Here is a 13,407-nt window from a genome sequence, read left to right as displayed (position 1 = left end):
GGATCTTTTCTTTCCTTGGCGTGTCTTTCTCCAGACAAAGAGAAAGAAAATGCCAAGTTTGCCTCCTTGCTTTTTAGCGTGATAGGGCCAGAAAAAAAAGATGAACCTTGTATCATTTTGGCTTTCTAGTATCTCCTTCCCCTATTTTTACAGCTTTTCGTGAACGCTGGTCATCCCTAATGGGAAAGGCGGCATCTGGGCGGCATCTGACTCAGGCTTCTCTTCTCTGGGACACCTCCCCAGCCCATCCCTGCTCTCTTCATTCCTTCAGTGACTTGTCCTGTTAGCCCCTTGGCTGCTTCTGGCCCACAGGATCCCTGCATCTCCCATATATTAGCTTTCAGTGCCTGCTTCAGCCAGCACTCTGAGTACAAGAGCTTAGAACCATCAAGTCACCTGGAAAGAGAAGATGAGTTTAAACAAAATATTAGCCAAATACAATCATACTTTATAGAAAAAATTTATTAGGATTAAGTCAAATTAGAAAACTTCATGTTCCACCACTTGTAATATTCACCTGAAATGACAAAATTATACTTAGCTTGAGTATAAAACAACTTGTGCCCCAGAGATTCAGTTTGGAAAGCAGAAACATGGATGCGCACGGCAGTGTGCCCGACACCACCACAGTGAGTGTTTAAGGCTTGACTGTGTTCAGCAAAGCATACATTACTCTTAAGCTTTGGGTCCAAGGAAGATATCATGCCCTACTTCCTTCAAAAGCAGACTCATCATAGCCTGGGCACCTAGGCCTGGAGCCTACTTTTTAAAAGTCTAATATGAACATCTGGATTTCAAGAGGTGCTAGGCTTGAGGTATCTTTATGGCTTAAAAGGCACAGGTCATGCAGCTGACTTAAAAGCTATCGTGTTGATCTCTGGAATGTAAACCATGAGCCATGCCTTGTAAGGGGGAGTCCTGAGGTCCTGACCCTGGCTCCTCAGGGTAACTCACACATCATTGGCTCTACCCCTCTCGCTCTGCTTTTGCACTGCTTCTCAGCCGTGAATGCTGGAGTTGGAGGACAGGTTAGGGCTCCTGTACAGTCTGCAGAATCCTACCTTCCAGCATATGGAGGGGGACCTGCTGCACAGCCAGGAAGTTACTTGCATGCAGGCAAAGATAGGAAGGCTTGTTCTTCAGGTACACTGTGGTATAGGGAAAAAAGCTGCTTTTTTGGAAGGGTCCTATCAAGCTTGAAAGTGGTGCTACATTTAGTGCAGGGCACATCCAGCCCCAGGCAACCCCTTTGAGCAATGGGAGAAGTAGCATAAAAAAGATACCAACAAGAACAGTAGGGTCTCCAACTCAGTGTGGCTGCCGGAAACCATTAGCAGTGGGTACGGAACACTTCTCTGGGCTCTGCCCTGGGGTCACTGAGAGCAAATGGGAGTCAAGTCCTCAAAATATGAAACTTACCACTTACTAAATAGCTGTACATTCCCTCAGCTTAGGAGCAAAATGTTTACCCTCAGAAACTTCCTTATTTTTAAACTCTTCTCTAATGGAGGGAATAAAATCCAGAAGAGAAGAGAAGGGCCTGGAGAGCTGCGTATGCAGCAGAAAACGCCCTGCAGACCCAGCACATCTGTCCCAGCCTCCAGCAGCTGGACTCCTGACACCCCTATCCCCACCCCAGTCAATCCAGTAATCAAAATGGCTGCTGTCAAAAAAGTAAATTCAGTTGCATAATAGAGAGGGATGATAATAAATTCTCATTTCTTCAGGCATCAGAGGATCCATGTGACAAGGCCTTGATTCTCTCTAATTTATGCTCTTAATACATTTTCCAGCCTCTGCCCTAGACTGCCTCATCAGCTTGGCTTGTATTCCTCAGTGAGCCTTGCATTACTTGTGATTACATCTGTCCTCTTCATACCAATTAATTCAAGTGGGATTGACCCGAAGTTTGCTCAAGCTTGAGTTCATAGCCTCCCAGGCCGAGATCTCCCTCATAAATGTTTTCCTTGCCTGGTGTCTGGGGTGAAGCTTTCTGGTCCAGACCCAGCCGTGCAGGAGGACTGCAGGGTGAGGCTTGCTCCTGGTAATTCATGGCTAGTTCATCCTGGTTTACAATGCATTCCACATCATCCTCTTTTAGCTGTTCCTGGTTGGGGAAAGAGAGAGAGGTCACTTCATGATGAAGGCAGAAAACAATAGCAGTCCTACGATATGTCTTTTAAAAAATAGGACTATGCTTTCCTTTCTGTCACTGCCCTGTCCCGCCTCGGCTGATGCTTCTGCTGCAGGCACAGTGCAGTATTTCCCCGAGTCAGCTCTGAGTACCTGACTCTGTATAGCCATAAGAGGTCCCTAGGCCTGAGGGCAAGGGGTGTTAAAGAGCATGGATTTTAAAACGCTCCCTAATGGAGAGTTTACATTCCTCCTTGGGTTAAGGATATTTCCACCACTGGTATTAACTAGGGTTGACAGGAATTAGGAGTTAACAGAATCCTCTGATCTCAGAGTAGGGGGAGATTCTCATGTTGGTTTTGTAACATTCCTACCTATCAAAAATCCTTGAAACAGAGTTATTGCTACTTTTTTTTTTGAGATGATCTCACTCTGTCATCTAGGCTGGAGTGCAGTGTCGCTATCTCAGGTTACTTCAACCTCTGCCTCTGGGGTTCAAGTGATTCTCCTGCCTCAGCCTTGCAAGTAGCTGCGATTACAGGTGTGTGCCACCACATCTGGCTAATTTTTGTGTTTTTAGTAGAGATGGGGTTTTGCCATGTTGGCCAGGCTGGTCTTGAACTCCTGACTGCAAGTGATCCATCCACTTTGGCCTCCCAAAGTGCTGGGATTACAGGTGTGAGCCACCGTGCTTGGCCTCCTGTTACATTTTACCTTAAAAGTGTGTCTTCTTAGCATATTTCTTGGGATGAGTATCACAAGGCTAGAAATGGCTGGAAGTCACCATAGTGGATAATGCCAGAAACTAACTGGATCTGGCTAATAACTTTCAAATTTCTTGAAAGAATTAAGATCCCACTCTTCTCCCATTGGCCTTGGGAAATACTAAATTACTTGTAGAATGGGCCCTTGCAGTGGGGCGTTAGGGCAGTGGTTTCCAACTTTAGTCTGTCCGAGGACCACATGGAAGGCTTGTTAAAATACAGATCATTGTTCAAGCTCAGAGTTTCTGAGGCGGGGCCTGAGAGTGTGCCATTTCTAGCAAGTTCCCAAATGAGGCTGCTGGTTTGGAGACTACTCTTTGAGAACCACTGCCTTACGCATCTGCGTCCGCAACACACCTGAGATGAGGTTGTGTTTGTGTACAGGGGAAGCCAGATGGATGCTACTAAGGGCACTTGCAAACCTAAGACTGCACGCTTCTCCAATTCTCCGACCTCTGATTTTGTTGGTAATGATTCCAAGTGCCTCTCAGCATTTTTCGTTCCACTCCCTTGAGCCATAAAGTACAGGCCTAATATCAAAACCTCAAAACACAGCAGTTTGTGAGGATGCTTCTTTTACATTTTCTAAGGTCATTTTATGGATAAAAATATTGGTAACATTAAAAAATTACATTTAAAAAAGAATAAGCCAACATCAGCAACAATTGGCAAGAGAAATACTTCCTGGTGCAGTGAATTTTAAAAATGCTTCCTCCTCAATCCTGCAAGTAGCAGGCTTTTTGAGGTTCCTAGGCTCATCAATATTCACCATGTCTGTCCCACAAGAGATATTCCCTCACCCCAGAGGCCTGAGATTTACTTACCCCGTAGGCTTGAGAACTGGTAAGCAGCCTGGAAATTGGACCACACCATTCAGGTAATGTTGTAGTCAGTGGAGGACCCGAATGGGTTAAAATTGGCTTCAGATATCTAGGAGGTCTGTTAAGGAATACTCGTCAAAAGGGAGTTAGGATTTAGGAATCTCACACGGCACAAACCTGTGTATGCTGAGATAGCTACGTTTGCTTTTAAATCCCCTACTCGCTCACTTAGGAAGCAATTTGCCCTGCAAAAATTGCTGTTTATAATCTTTGCTGCACACACTTTTCCAGCCTTCCCGATAGCCTTTAGTCATGAAGAAATGCTGAATGGACCATGCTGTGTCAGAGGTGTAAATGTCCTCTTCCCGTCCTATCCCCTACACAGTGTCTCATCTGCTTAGAGAATGCATTCTTAAGAATTACTTTACATGATAACATAAAAGATTGTATTTTCTTAAAACTGTACACACACATAGCTGAAACTGCCAGTAATTTTACAAAGATGCAAGAGGTATTTCATAAAATGTTCAGTTATTTTAGAACTAGGTAGTGAAATTAGATTGTTTTCCAAAATACTTAATTTTCACTATTCAACACAGTCACTTTGTACTTCATACATCAATGCATTTCTACACAAAATTATGTAAATAAGCTGGTGTGGGGTTTATTCTGTTGTCTAGCACCTTTCTTATCTCTTCATCCCACAGAGCTCTCACAAGTTAAGAGAAAAACTTGTTCATGTAAAGCCATTGTTTCCCTCCAATCTATCAATAATGAAATCCCCAGAGACTGCCTCAGCTTGCCTTATTTGAGTTATTTTGCTCAAAGGAAAGCAGTGGAATTATTTCAGCATTCCATCAGAAATGACTTTTAAGCTTTATATTATTTCCTCTGCTGGAGAGTATTTCACTTCATCAACTTTCCAAAAAGCTATAATAAATAGGGAAAAGGAAAAAATGGAGAGGAGTTATCATTGGTTGGCTCGTGAAGATCCGCAGTTGTGCTCAGGCACTCAGGGCATGAGAAGATCTTGGAGATGCCTCTACTGGAGTCCATCCATAGCTGGACAATCCCCATGCCGTTCTCATGATGCCTGAGCATGTGGGCACAGAGGGAAGATGCAGCCCAGTGGAGGCCAAAGAATCTGGTTGCTTCTGGCTAGATGCATTTGCCACCAAAGCAGGGGATGTGCCTGAATGAAGCCTTGTTATGATGTGAGGAGGGTGAATGGGAAGATGTTAGGAGGGTCTGCAGTTCCAATTGCAAATAGAAAAGTTGATCCCTCCTTTCAGATGGGCAGCTGTTGTGCCCAGTTAGGAATCATTTCGGTAGCTCATGCCTGTAATCCCAGCACTTTGGGAGGCTGAGGCAGGCGGATCACCCGAGGTTAGGAGTTCAAAACCAGCCTGACCAAGATGGTGAAACCCCATCTCTACTTAAAACACACACACACACACACACACACACACACACACACACACACACACACACACACACACTAGCCAGGCATGGTGGTGGGCACCTGTAATCCCAGCTACTGAGGAGGCTGAGGTAGGAGAATTGCTTAAGCTGGGAGGCAGAGGTGGCAGTGAGTTGAGATTGTGCCACTGTACTCCAGCCTGGGCGACAGAGAGACTCTGTCTCCAAAAAAAATCAGTGAAGATATTCAAGTTCAGAGCCTGGTATTTTGCTGTAACATCTTATAAATATATCTACAAATCTGAAAAGCTCTTGATGTGCTTTTAATTTTCATTAGTGTTATTTCCTTCATTTTATGTATGAAAGAATTGAGGCCTAGAGATATAATTTTAAATAATCCAAAGCCTCCCTCTGCTATTTGAATCTACGCCCTAGAGACAATTCTCAGGACAGGGTCATGGCTTGCAACCAGCTGGGTTCTCTGGAGAGCAAAGCACAAGATCTCGCCCCTACAGGGGAGCTGCAGACTCAGGCTGGGGTACGTGATCTTGCTAGGGTTTACAGCATGCATGGGTCAATAAAAATGTCTTATTTACAGAGATGAGTTGGACAAGATATATGTACAACTGGAGTATAAATTTTAAACAATCCAGCCAATTTTATTTCCAGGTGGAAAGACGGAAAAGTGACAGCAAGTAAACAACATTTTTAGTGATGTCATGTAAAAAAAAAAAAAAGTTTGTCAAGGCTATGAGCTTGAAAGAGGCCTGGGCAACTCCTACTGAGAGTCTCAGTATACTGGAAAATCAAAATAATATTACAAAAGTAAAATATAAGTTTAGGATTGTGTAATGAACGCCCTTAAAAATTCCTGATTAGGCATCTCTTTAAATCTATGTATAGTAGTGCTTGTTTATTTATGGTTTCACTTTTCATAGTTTTAGTTACCCATGATCAAGCACAGTCAAAAAATAAATGGAAAATCCAAATAATGCAAAAGTTTTAAATTCTGTGCCATTCTGAGTTTAGTGATATCTCGCACTGTCCATTCCATCCCGCATGGGACATGAATCATCCCTATGTCCAGCGTACCCATACTGTCTACACTGCCTGCCCACCCGCTAGTCACTTAGTACCATTGTGGTTACCAGATGGAAAAAGCATAGTGTATATAGAGGTTAGTATGTGCAAGGTTTCAGGCATCTGTGGGGGGGTCTGGGAATGTATGCCCTGCAGATAAGGGGGGACTACTATATAATGCTATTGGAGTAAATGCTTAAAGGCTAAATGTGTTGCTTTTAGTGACTGTGAGGACTAAACTGAACAGGACCACTTGGCCCCCTCTGGGCAGGCTCCAGGATTTTGACTCAGACCCAGGCATAAGTGCCAGCTCTGCCACTTTACTGACCACATGGCCTGTGGCCTAGTTATTTATCCTCTGAGCCTCAGACTCTGTTGTGGATATGGACTGAAATAGCTTATGTAGAAGTGGTGATATGCTATTCAAATTCACCTACTGAAAAAACTTTCTGAGTAATGCTTTCTCGAGAAACTAGTGTCTTGTTCAATAATCATGGGGAAACGATACTGCAGAGAGCTTTGTGCTCCAGCCATTTTGGTGTAGCACCCAGATTCGTGAACTAAGTGGATGGAAAATTTAAGGTGGTTCTACCCCTCTACCATAGCAATTTTTGTTAAAAATTATTGTACAGGGGGCTAGCATAAGGGGGTGAGTGAGAGGTGGGTAGAATTTGTTGATGCAGGACTCTCCTGGGAATCACGTGGCATCATTTTGCCTGTCCTGGTATCTTGGTAGCTGTGAGTCAAATGAGGCATACCCTCTGTGGCCATGAATGGGATACACAAAAGCATCATCCGCAGCCACAGAAAATGTGGAGCAGAGTCCGTTCTCCAGCATCTTGGTTTGCCAGTGCTTGCTATATATTATGTGCCTAATGGATGTCTGGATTTAGAATATAGGAAAATATTCATGGGTGTATGAGGGATGGAAGTAGATTCCAAGGAACAGTGCCAGAGAAGAATGAAGGGGGCAGATTATAGTGAACAAATGAGTTTTCTGAGGGATAGAAAGTGAAGAAAGGTGAAATCAAAGTTGGACTACTTGGGCCTGGGTTATTCGGCAAAGGGGACCTTAGGAAGAGTGGTAGTGACATCAAATAAGGTGATTTTAAAAACCCATTTTCTTTCCTTTATTCATTTGTTCCTTCATATACTCACAGGTTTGTTTTATGCGTCAAGCTAGTGAGGAACAGAGACAAGGCACCCATAGAAGGAAAGGAACCATTACATTACAGAATGGAAAATTCCCTTTTCTCCACACTGTGGTCTCCTGAAGGCTGTCCCCTTCACCTGATACAGTGGCATTACTTAGATACTTAAGAAATAGTAGTTGAAACCGGGTATGGTGGCTCATGCCTGTAATCCCAGCAGTCTGGGAGGCCGAGGGGGGAAGATCATGAGATCAGAGGTCAGGAGATTGAGACCATCCTGGCCAACATGGTGAAACCCCGTCTGTACTAAAATACAAAAAAATTAGCCAGGCGTGGAGGCGGGTGCCTGCAGTCAAAGCTACTCAGGAGGTGGAGGCAGGAGAATTGCTATAACCCAGGCGCCGGAGGATGCCGTGAGCTGAGACTGTGTCACTGCACTACAGCCTGGGCAACACAGCAAGACTCCATCTCAAAAAAAAAGTAGTTGAATTAATGAAGGCAACAGGCTCAGTGAGGGTAAATAAATTGTTCAATGGAAACTGCTGATTAGTTTACAGCAGAGCTGGGCCTGAATTCAGGGACTCTTCTACCATACTGTGCCATCCTCCTTCTGTTACAAAGACAGTGAGTAGTGGGACTCGCCTAATTGGATAACCGATTTGGAAGCAAATCGGTTTCCTGAGTTCTTCATTGCTGAGCAATGTCTGGAAAGTGGCTGGGTCTCTAGGGATACCTGAATTATTAAAAAGTAAGAAAACTCTTTTGATCTATTAAAAAAACCCAACTGCAGATTTTGCAAAATGTGTTATTTTTATCATCAGCTTCCAGAATGGCGAGGGAGGGTCCCCATAAGGTATTTTTAATATGACTAGTTTTGCTTCTATAATAAGTTAGAAAGGCATTGAGACAAAAAATGTTCAGCTATGGGGGAAAAGCAATGACTCTTCTCATCTTTAAAGGGCAGAAGTTTGAGAATAGCAGAATGGTTCAGGAGATGTAAGTAAAAGCTGGAACTCTACCCAGAATTTAACTTGTGTGGAATAGGAGAGACAATCAGCAAGTGCATTTTCTCCTTTGGTCTGGGCTAACAGCAGGTCCAGAGCTAAATTTGGTGTTTAACTGAATAACATCCCAAATACCTGGTAACACTGATCTCTCTCTTTTGTTGTTGTTTACTTTAAATCATCATGTTTGTCCACTGGGCATTGCTGAAACCAGTGGGTGCACAGCTTGCTTAAGCCTATGGCTTGTATGATGTGGCTTTGCATAGGTTGGTGAGAAGCAAAAACACCAAAGATCCAGCTCCACAAATGAGCACCTGCTCCTTTGAAGGACTAAGAACTATTGTACCTATGTGGACTGAATGTTTGCATCTCCCCACTCTCCAACATAGCTAGGGCTATGTTGAAGCCCTAGTCCTCAGTGTGATGATCTTTGGAGATGGAGCCATTGGGAGCTAATCAGGGTGGGGCCCTTATGATGGAATTAGTGCCCTTATAAGAAGAAATGCCAGGGAGTTTGTTCTGTTTCTCTCCCTCTTCCCACCTTCTACAAAGAAGAGGTCATATGAAACCATAGGAAGAAGGCTGCCATCACCAAGACCTGACCACTCTATTCTTCCAGTCTCCAGAACTGAGAAAATAAATTTATTTAACTCACCCAAACTATGGTATTTTGTTAAGGCAGCCCAAGTAAACCAAGACATCACTTTTCTTGGGCCCTCTTTAAGTATCTTTACTTGGAGAACCTGTGGAGCTGTGTTCTGTTTTTCTCTGAATTTGCCTCATCATGAAAACATCTAGAACATTTGTTAAACATTGATTTTAAAGACTGCTCTTGGAGATTCTAATCCAGCAGATCTGGGAAGTAAACTAAGACACTGCATTTTCAGCAGGCACCCCAGGTGACTGAGCAGGTAAGTTGGGAACACAGTGGTCTCTCTGAACTATTGCCCTCCATATTAGATTCAAATCTTAAATAGTACACCACGTTCTTTTTGTCTCCTTATGTCCACAAGCCATTATTTTTAGGGTGAGGACAGGTAAGCCACAATCTCATTGGTCTCTGAACCCAGACCTATATAGTGGTCTCTGCCAGTTGTTGCATCTTGTCTGAGGGATGGGATAGATACTTGACTCAACAAAATGAAAACTCAATGTTATACTTGGGAGTGGATTAACAAATGATCACATCTCGGCTTGAGGAAGAATACTTTGTACCTATTGGGAGCATCTTCAAGTGTTTGTATATATAGACTTGATACATGGTCTTGTTATAAGGATAAAATGCTTGTCAGCACAGAAGGAAAGCACATTCATCTCCGTGTCGGATTTTCAGGAATACTGTCTTATACCTTTTCATTTACATAGCATTTCCGTATGTCTTAGTTTCTCTTTACACTTGTAGGTGGGTACTATAGTCCCATTTCACAGATCAAGAAATGTGTAAACAGATGGCTTTTCCATTCCCTTCTATTCTTACCTCCATTTCTAAAGTGCTTTTAGCTTCTAGTGCCAGCTTGCTATCAGAGATGGTCAGGGATCAGTGCCAGTGGGTGGGAAGGCTGAGTGCATCCTGGAGTAGATGCCAATCTTGCTTTTCAAGTCTGTACATTCCTGCAGAATAACCAGGTCCCACTTGCTGTGCCTCCACACTGTTATTTACACAGCACCCAGGAACAGAGCGAGCAGAGAACAGCTCAAATTGTCCACATCCCATTGTTCTTTGATTCCAATATGCAGATTGCACCCTTCCCTTTTGTTTCTCAGGAAATGTGGCCTAAAAATTGTGCTCTCCATCTTCTTGTAGGATATTTCAGTTTCTGTAAATGGACATTGACTGTCTTGCCTTCTTGGTTAAGGATGTGAGGAACTATTCTGGTGTTCAGGGGTCAGGTCAGGAAGGCTTTAAGAGTTCAACCAAGAAGCCTTCCTTAAGCTCTTCTATTCCTCTGTTCTCTCTGCTTGGAAAGAGAATTCAGGGAGGAATTCCGATTCTGTTTTGAGTGCTTGTAAAGAGAATGTGGCTGGGTGTAGGATTCTGTCTTTGCTGCAGCCACTCTATTTCAAGAAAAAGCTACCAAGATGGTACCTTCTCTTAGATTATCCATGAAGTTCTGGTTTAAAAACAAGAAAAAGGTAGAGACACTAGTTTATTCACATAAATATGTGAACATGTACTCCTTTGGCTGATAATTGTTACCTTTATCAACTTAGAGGAATTTGCTCTAGACAAGTTTAGGAGCAGAAAGGAAGCAACCAATGCTGCAATAAACACTGATGGGTACAGAGGGCTGCCTGGAGCAAGCCAGCAAGGAGTAATGTGATGTGACCCCTGTAGCCTGGGCTGGGCTTCACTTCTCCCATGTCATTTGGAGAATGGCTCTCTCTTCAAGGCCAGGCTGGCGTGTCCCTTCTTCCCAGGAGCCTCCTTGGACCTGCTCAACTGTTTCAGTGCCTCACTGGTTCCAAAGCTACATGTATATGCCTGACTGACAGCATTGATCACACTGTCTCGAAACTAATTGCTCACCTCTCCATCTACTCTTCAGACTGAGCTCCTTGAGGACAAGAATGTGATCATATTTTTTAAAAAGTTTTATTGTAAAATAAAACAGGAAGGGCATGTTGGTGCATTCCTGTAATCCCAGCACTTTGGGAAGCCAATGTGGGAGGAATGCTTGAGGCCAGGAGTTTGAGACCAGCTTGGGAAACACAGCAAGACTCCATTGCTATAAAACAAACCCCTCCCCACTCCAAATCCAACACAGTGGGGGCATGCACATAAAGTCCTAGCTATTTTGGAGGCTGAGCTAGGAGGATTGCTTGAGCCCAAGAATCTGAGGCTGTGGTGAGTTATATATTGCACCACTGTATTCCAGCCTGGGTGACAGAGCAAGGTTCCCCCTTTCATGTCTCAAACCTCCCCCCATCTCCAAGATACAGCAAACCTCACAAATCCAATGTACAGCCTAATGATTAAGGCAAGGAAACTAGCCAGACCAGGAAACAGAAGTTTGTCACTCACTCCAAAAGTCCCGTCCACCTGTCTTACTCTAATCACGGCCCTCCCCTAGTCCCACAAGAAACTACTATCCTGATTTTATACAAATCACTTCCTTGAGTTTACAATTTTATCACCCGAATATGTATTCCTATGCGCTATAGTTTGGTCTTACCCGTAAAAAATGTTTTGTCTTTTAATTTATAAGTTCCTCCTTTACCCTTTTACTTTCTTTACAATTTATCTGAAGAACCTGGGCTGTGTGACCTGTGGAATTTTCCACAATCTGGATTTTGCCGATTGTAGATTCAGGTGCAGCTCAGCATGTTCCTCTATCCTTGGTATTTCCAGCTGGATCCAGAGATCAGATTCACGTTCTATTCTATCCCTTTAGCAAGACTAAGGAAGGAAATACTATCTGGCAGTGTCTGTGTGATCTGAGCAGCTGTTGACATGTAATGCTTATATTTGCTCACTGGGAATTGCAAAATAGTGAAATTGTAATTAGCTATTATTTTCTTAGGTAGAATACTTCAGTAAAGAGAAACTTTTCATTTACCCTATTAGGATATTCAGTGGAACAGTTGGTATAGGAAAGGCAAGATAAATGCTTGCTTCACTCCATGTATTTATCAGCTTTCAAGATAACGATTTGTTCGCTATCATTTTCTGAAGATGATTCATTCTTTGACTCTGTTTGAACATCATTGTAATGAATTTCAGTGTATTTCATTGCAGTTATTATCATTGTTGATGGTCAAACTGACCCTCTTTGGTCAGAGGGAGTATTTTCAAATTGGCTTGAGTCCTATTGACATGATGCCAGTATCTTTACAACTTAAAAAATTGTTTTTTATTTATTAGAGACAGGATCTTGCTTGGTTGCCCAAGCTGGAGTGCAGTGGCTTTCTCATAGCTCACTGCAACCTGAAGCCTTGAACTCCTGGGCTCACGTAATCCTCCCACCTCAGTCTCCCTGATAGCTGACTAAAGACAAGACTAAACACATGTGCCACCATGCCCAGCTTTTTTTTTTTTTTTTTGGTAGCGATAGGGTCTTGCTGTATTGGCTAGACTGGTCTTAAACGCCTAGCACCAAAGTGATTCTCTTGTGTTGCCTCCCCAAGTGCCGGGATTACAGGCATGAGCTACCAAGCCTGACTGTATCTTTATAACTTCTTTATCATCTGTGTGACAAGTTGTTCTAGGCTTCTTTTATGTATTTCTTGTCTCAGACCTTAAGCCGACTATTTCTCCAATATTTCCTTTGTGTGTGTGTGTGTGTGTGTGTGTGTGTATGTAAGACAGAGAGAGAAATGGTACTTCAAAACTACGATATGGACACTAAAGATTGCTATATACAGTGGGGTGCTGGTATGGTGGGGTACTGGTAAATGGTTTAACAATGACTCTATTGAAAAAAAAAGGCTGGATTTGTAGCATTTCCCAATTTCCATGATTTATAAATACTACCACCGTGGCTGATTTCAAGTTACTGATCATGGAATTGAAAACAATGTACAAACTGTTGGTGCAAACTGGCTTCACCATGCCACTGGTTATAGATCTCATGAGTTCTTATGAATATTTCCAATTGAAGTATTTGATTTTCAAGGACATAAAGAATAAGATGAGAATATTCCACAATGATTTATTTTCTTTTTCCTAGATCATAGACACAGCAATCTCAGAATACTGATAATACCATCATAATAATTACCTAAAACATTAAAATACTTTTTGCATTTCCTTCCATTCTGACCTCTCATTTACAAAACTCCTATAGTATAACTGTAGATAGTTGTCATATTTTTATATTGCCTGGACATACCAGCCATTACAGACTATACTGTTTCCCTCTTAATATCATTTAGTCCTAGCTAAATGATCAGGTGACTACTGATCTCATGTCTACCTCTAGGCCTTTTGTCAAATGTCTTTCTAGTCATCTTGATTGTCTGAAGCTTGTTCTTCAGTGTAGTTCTCAGCAAGTGCTCATGGGAACAATATTCTGAGGCCTTGTATGTTGATAATAGT

General features: G+C 42.7%; 1 protein-coding gene across 1 annotated transcript in view; it reads right to left on the bottom strand.

Annotated features, from left to right (window-relative positions):
• Positions 1-446: 446 nt before the first annotated feature.
• Positions 447-13,407, bottom strand: part of SLC9A9 (solute carrier family 9 member A9) — a 588,021-nt gene continuing 575,060 nt past the window's right edge. Inside the window, exons 15-16 of the mRNA XM_002759520.7 lie at positions 3,722-3,827; positions 447-2,107 (exon numbers count right to left, since the gene is read on the bottom strand). Of these exons, the coding sequence (XP_002759566.1) occupies positions 1,883-2,107; positions 3,722-3,827 (331 nt within the window). The 3' untranslated portion in view covers positions 447-1,882. The remainder of the gene's footprint in view (positions 2,108-3,721; positions 3,828-13,407) is intronic.

The sequence above is a fragment of the Callithrix jacchus genome, chromosome 17 (genome assembly GCF_049354715.1).
Source record: "Callithrix jacchus isolate 240 chromosome 17, calJac240_pri, whole genome shotgun sequence".
NCBI lineage: Eukaryota > Metazoa > Chordata > Mammalia > Primates > Cebidae > Callithrix > Callithrix jacchus.
Note: the sequence above shows the minus strand (reverse complement) of the source record. Positions and strands in the feature narration are given on the sequence as shown.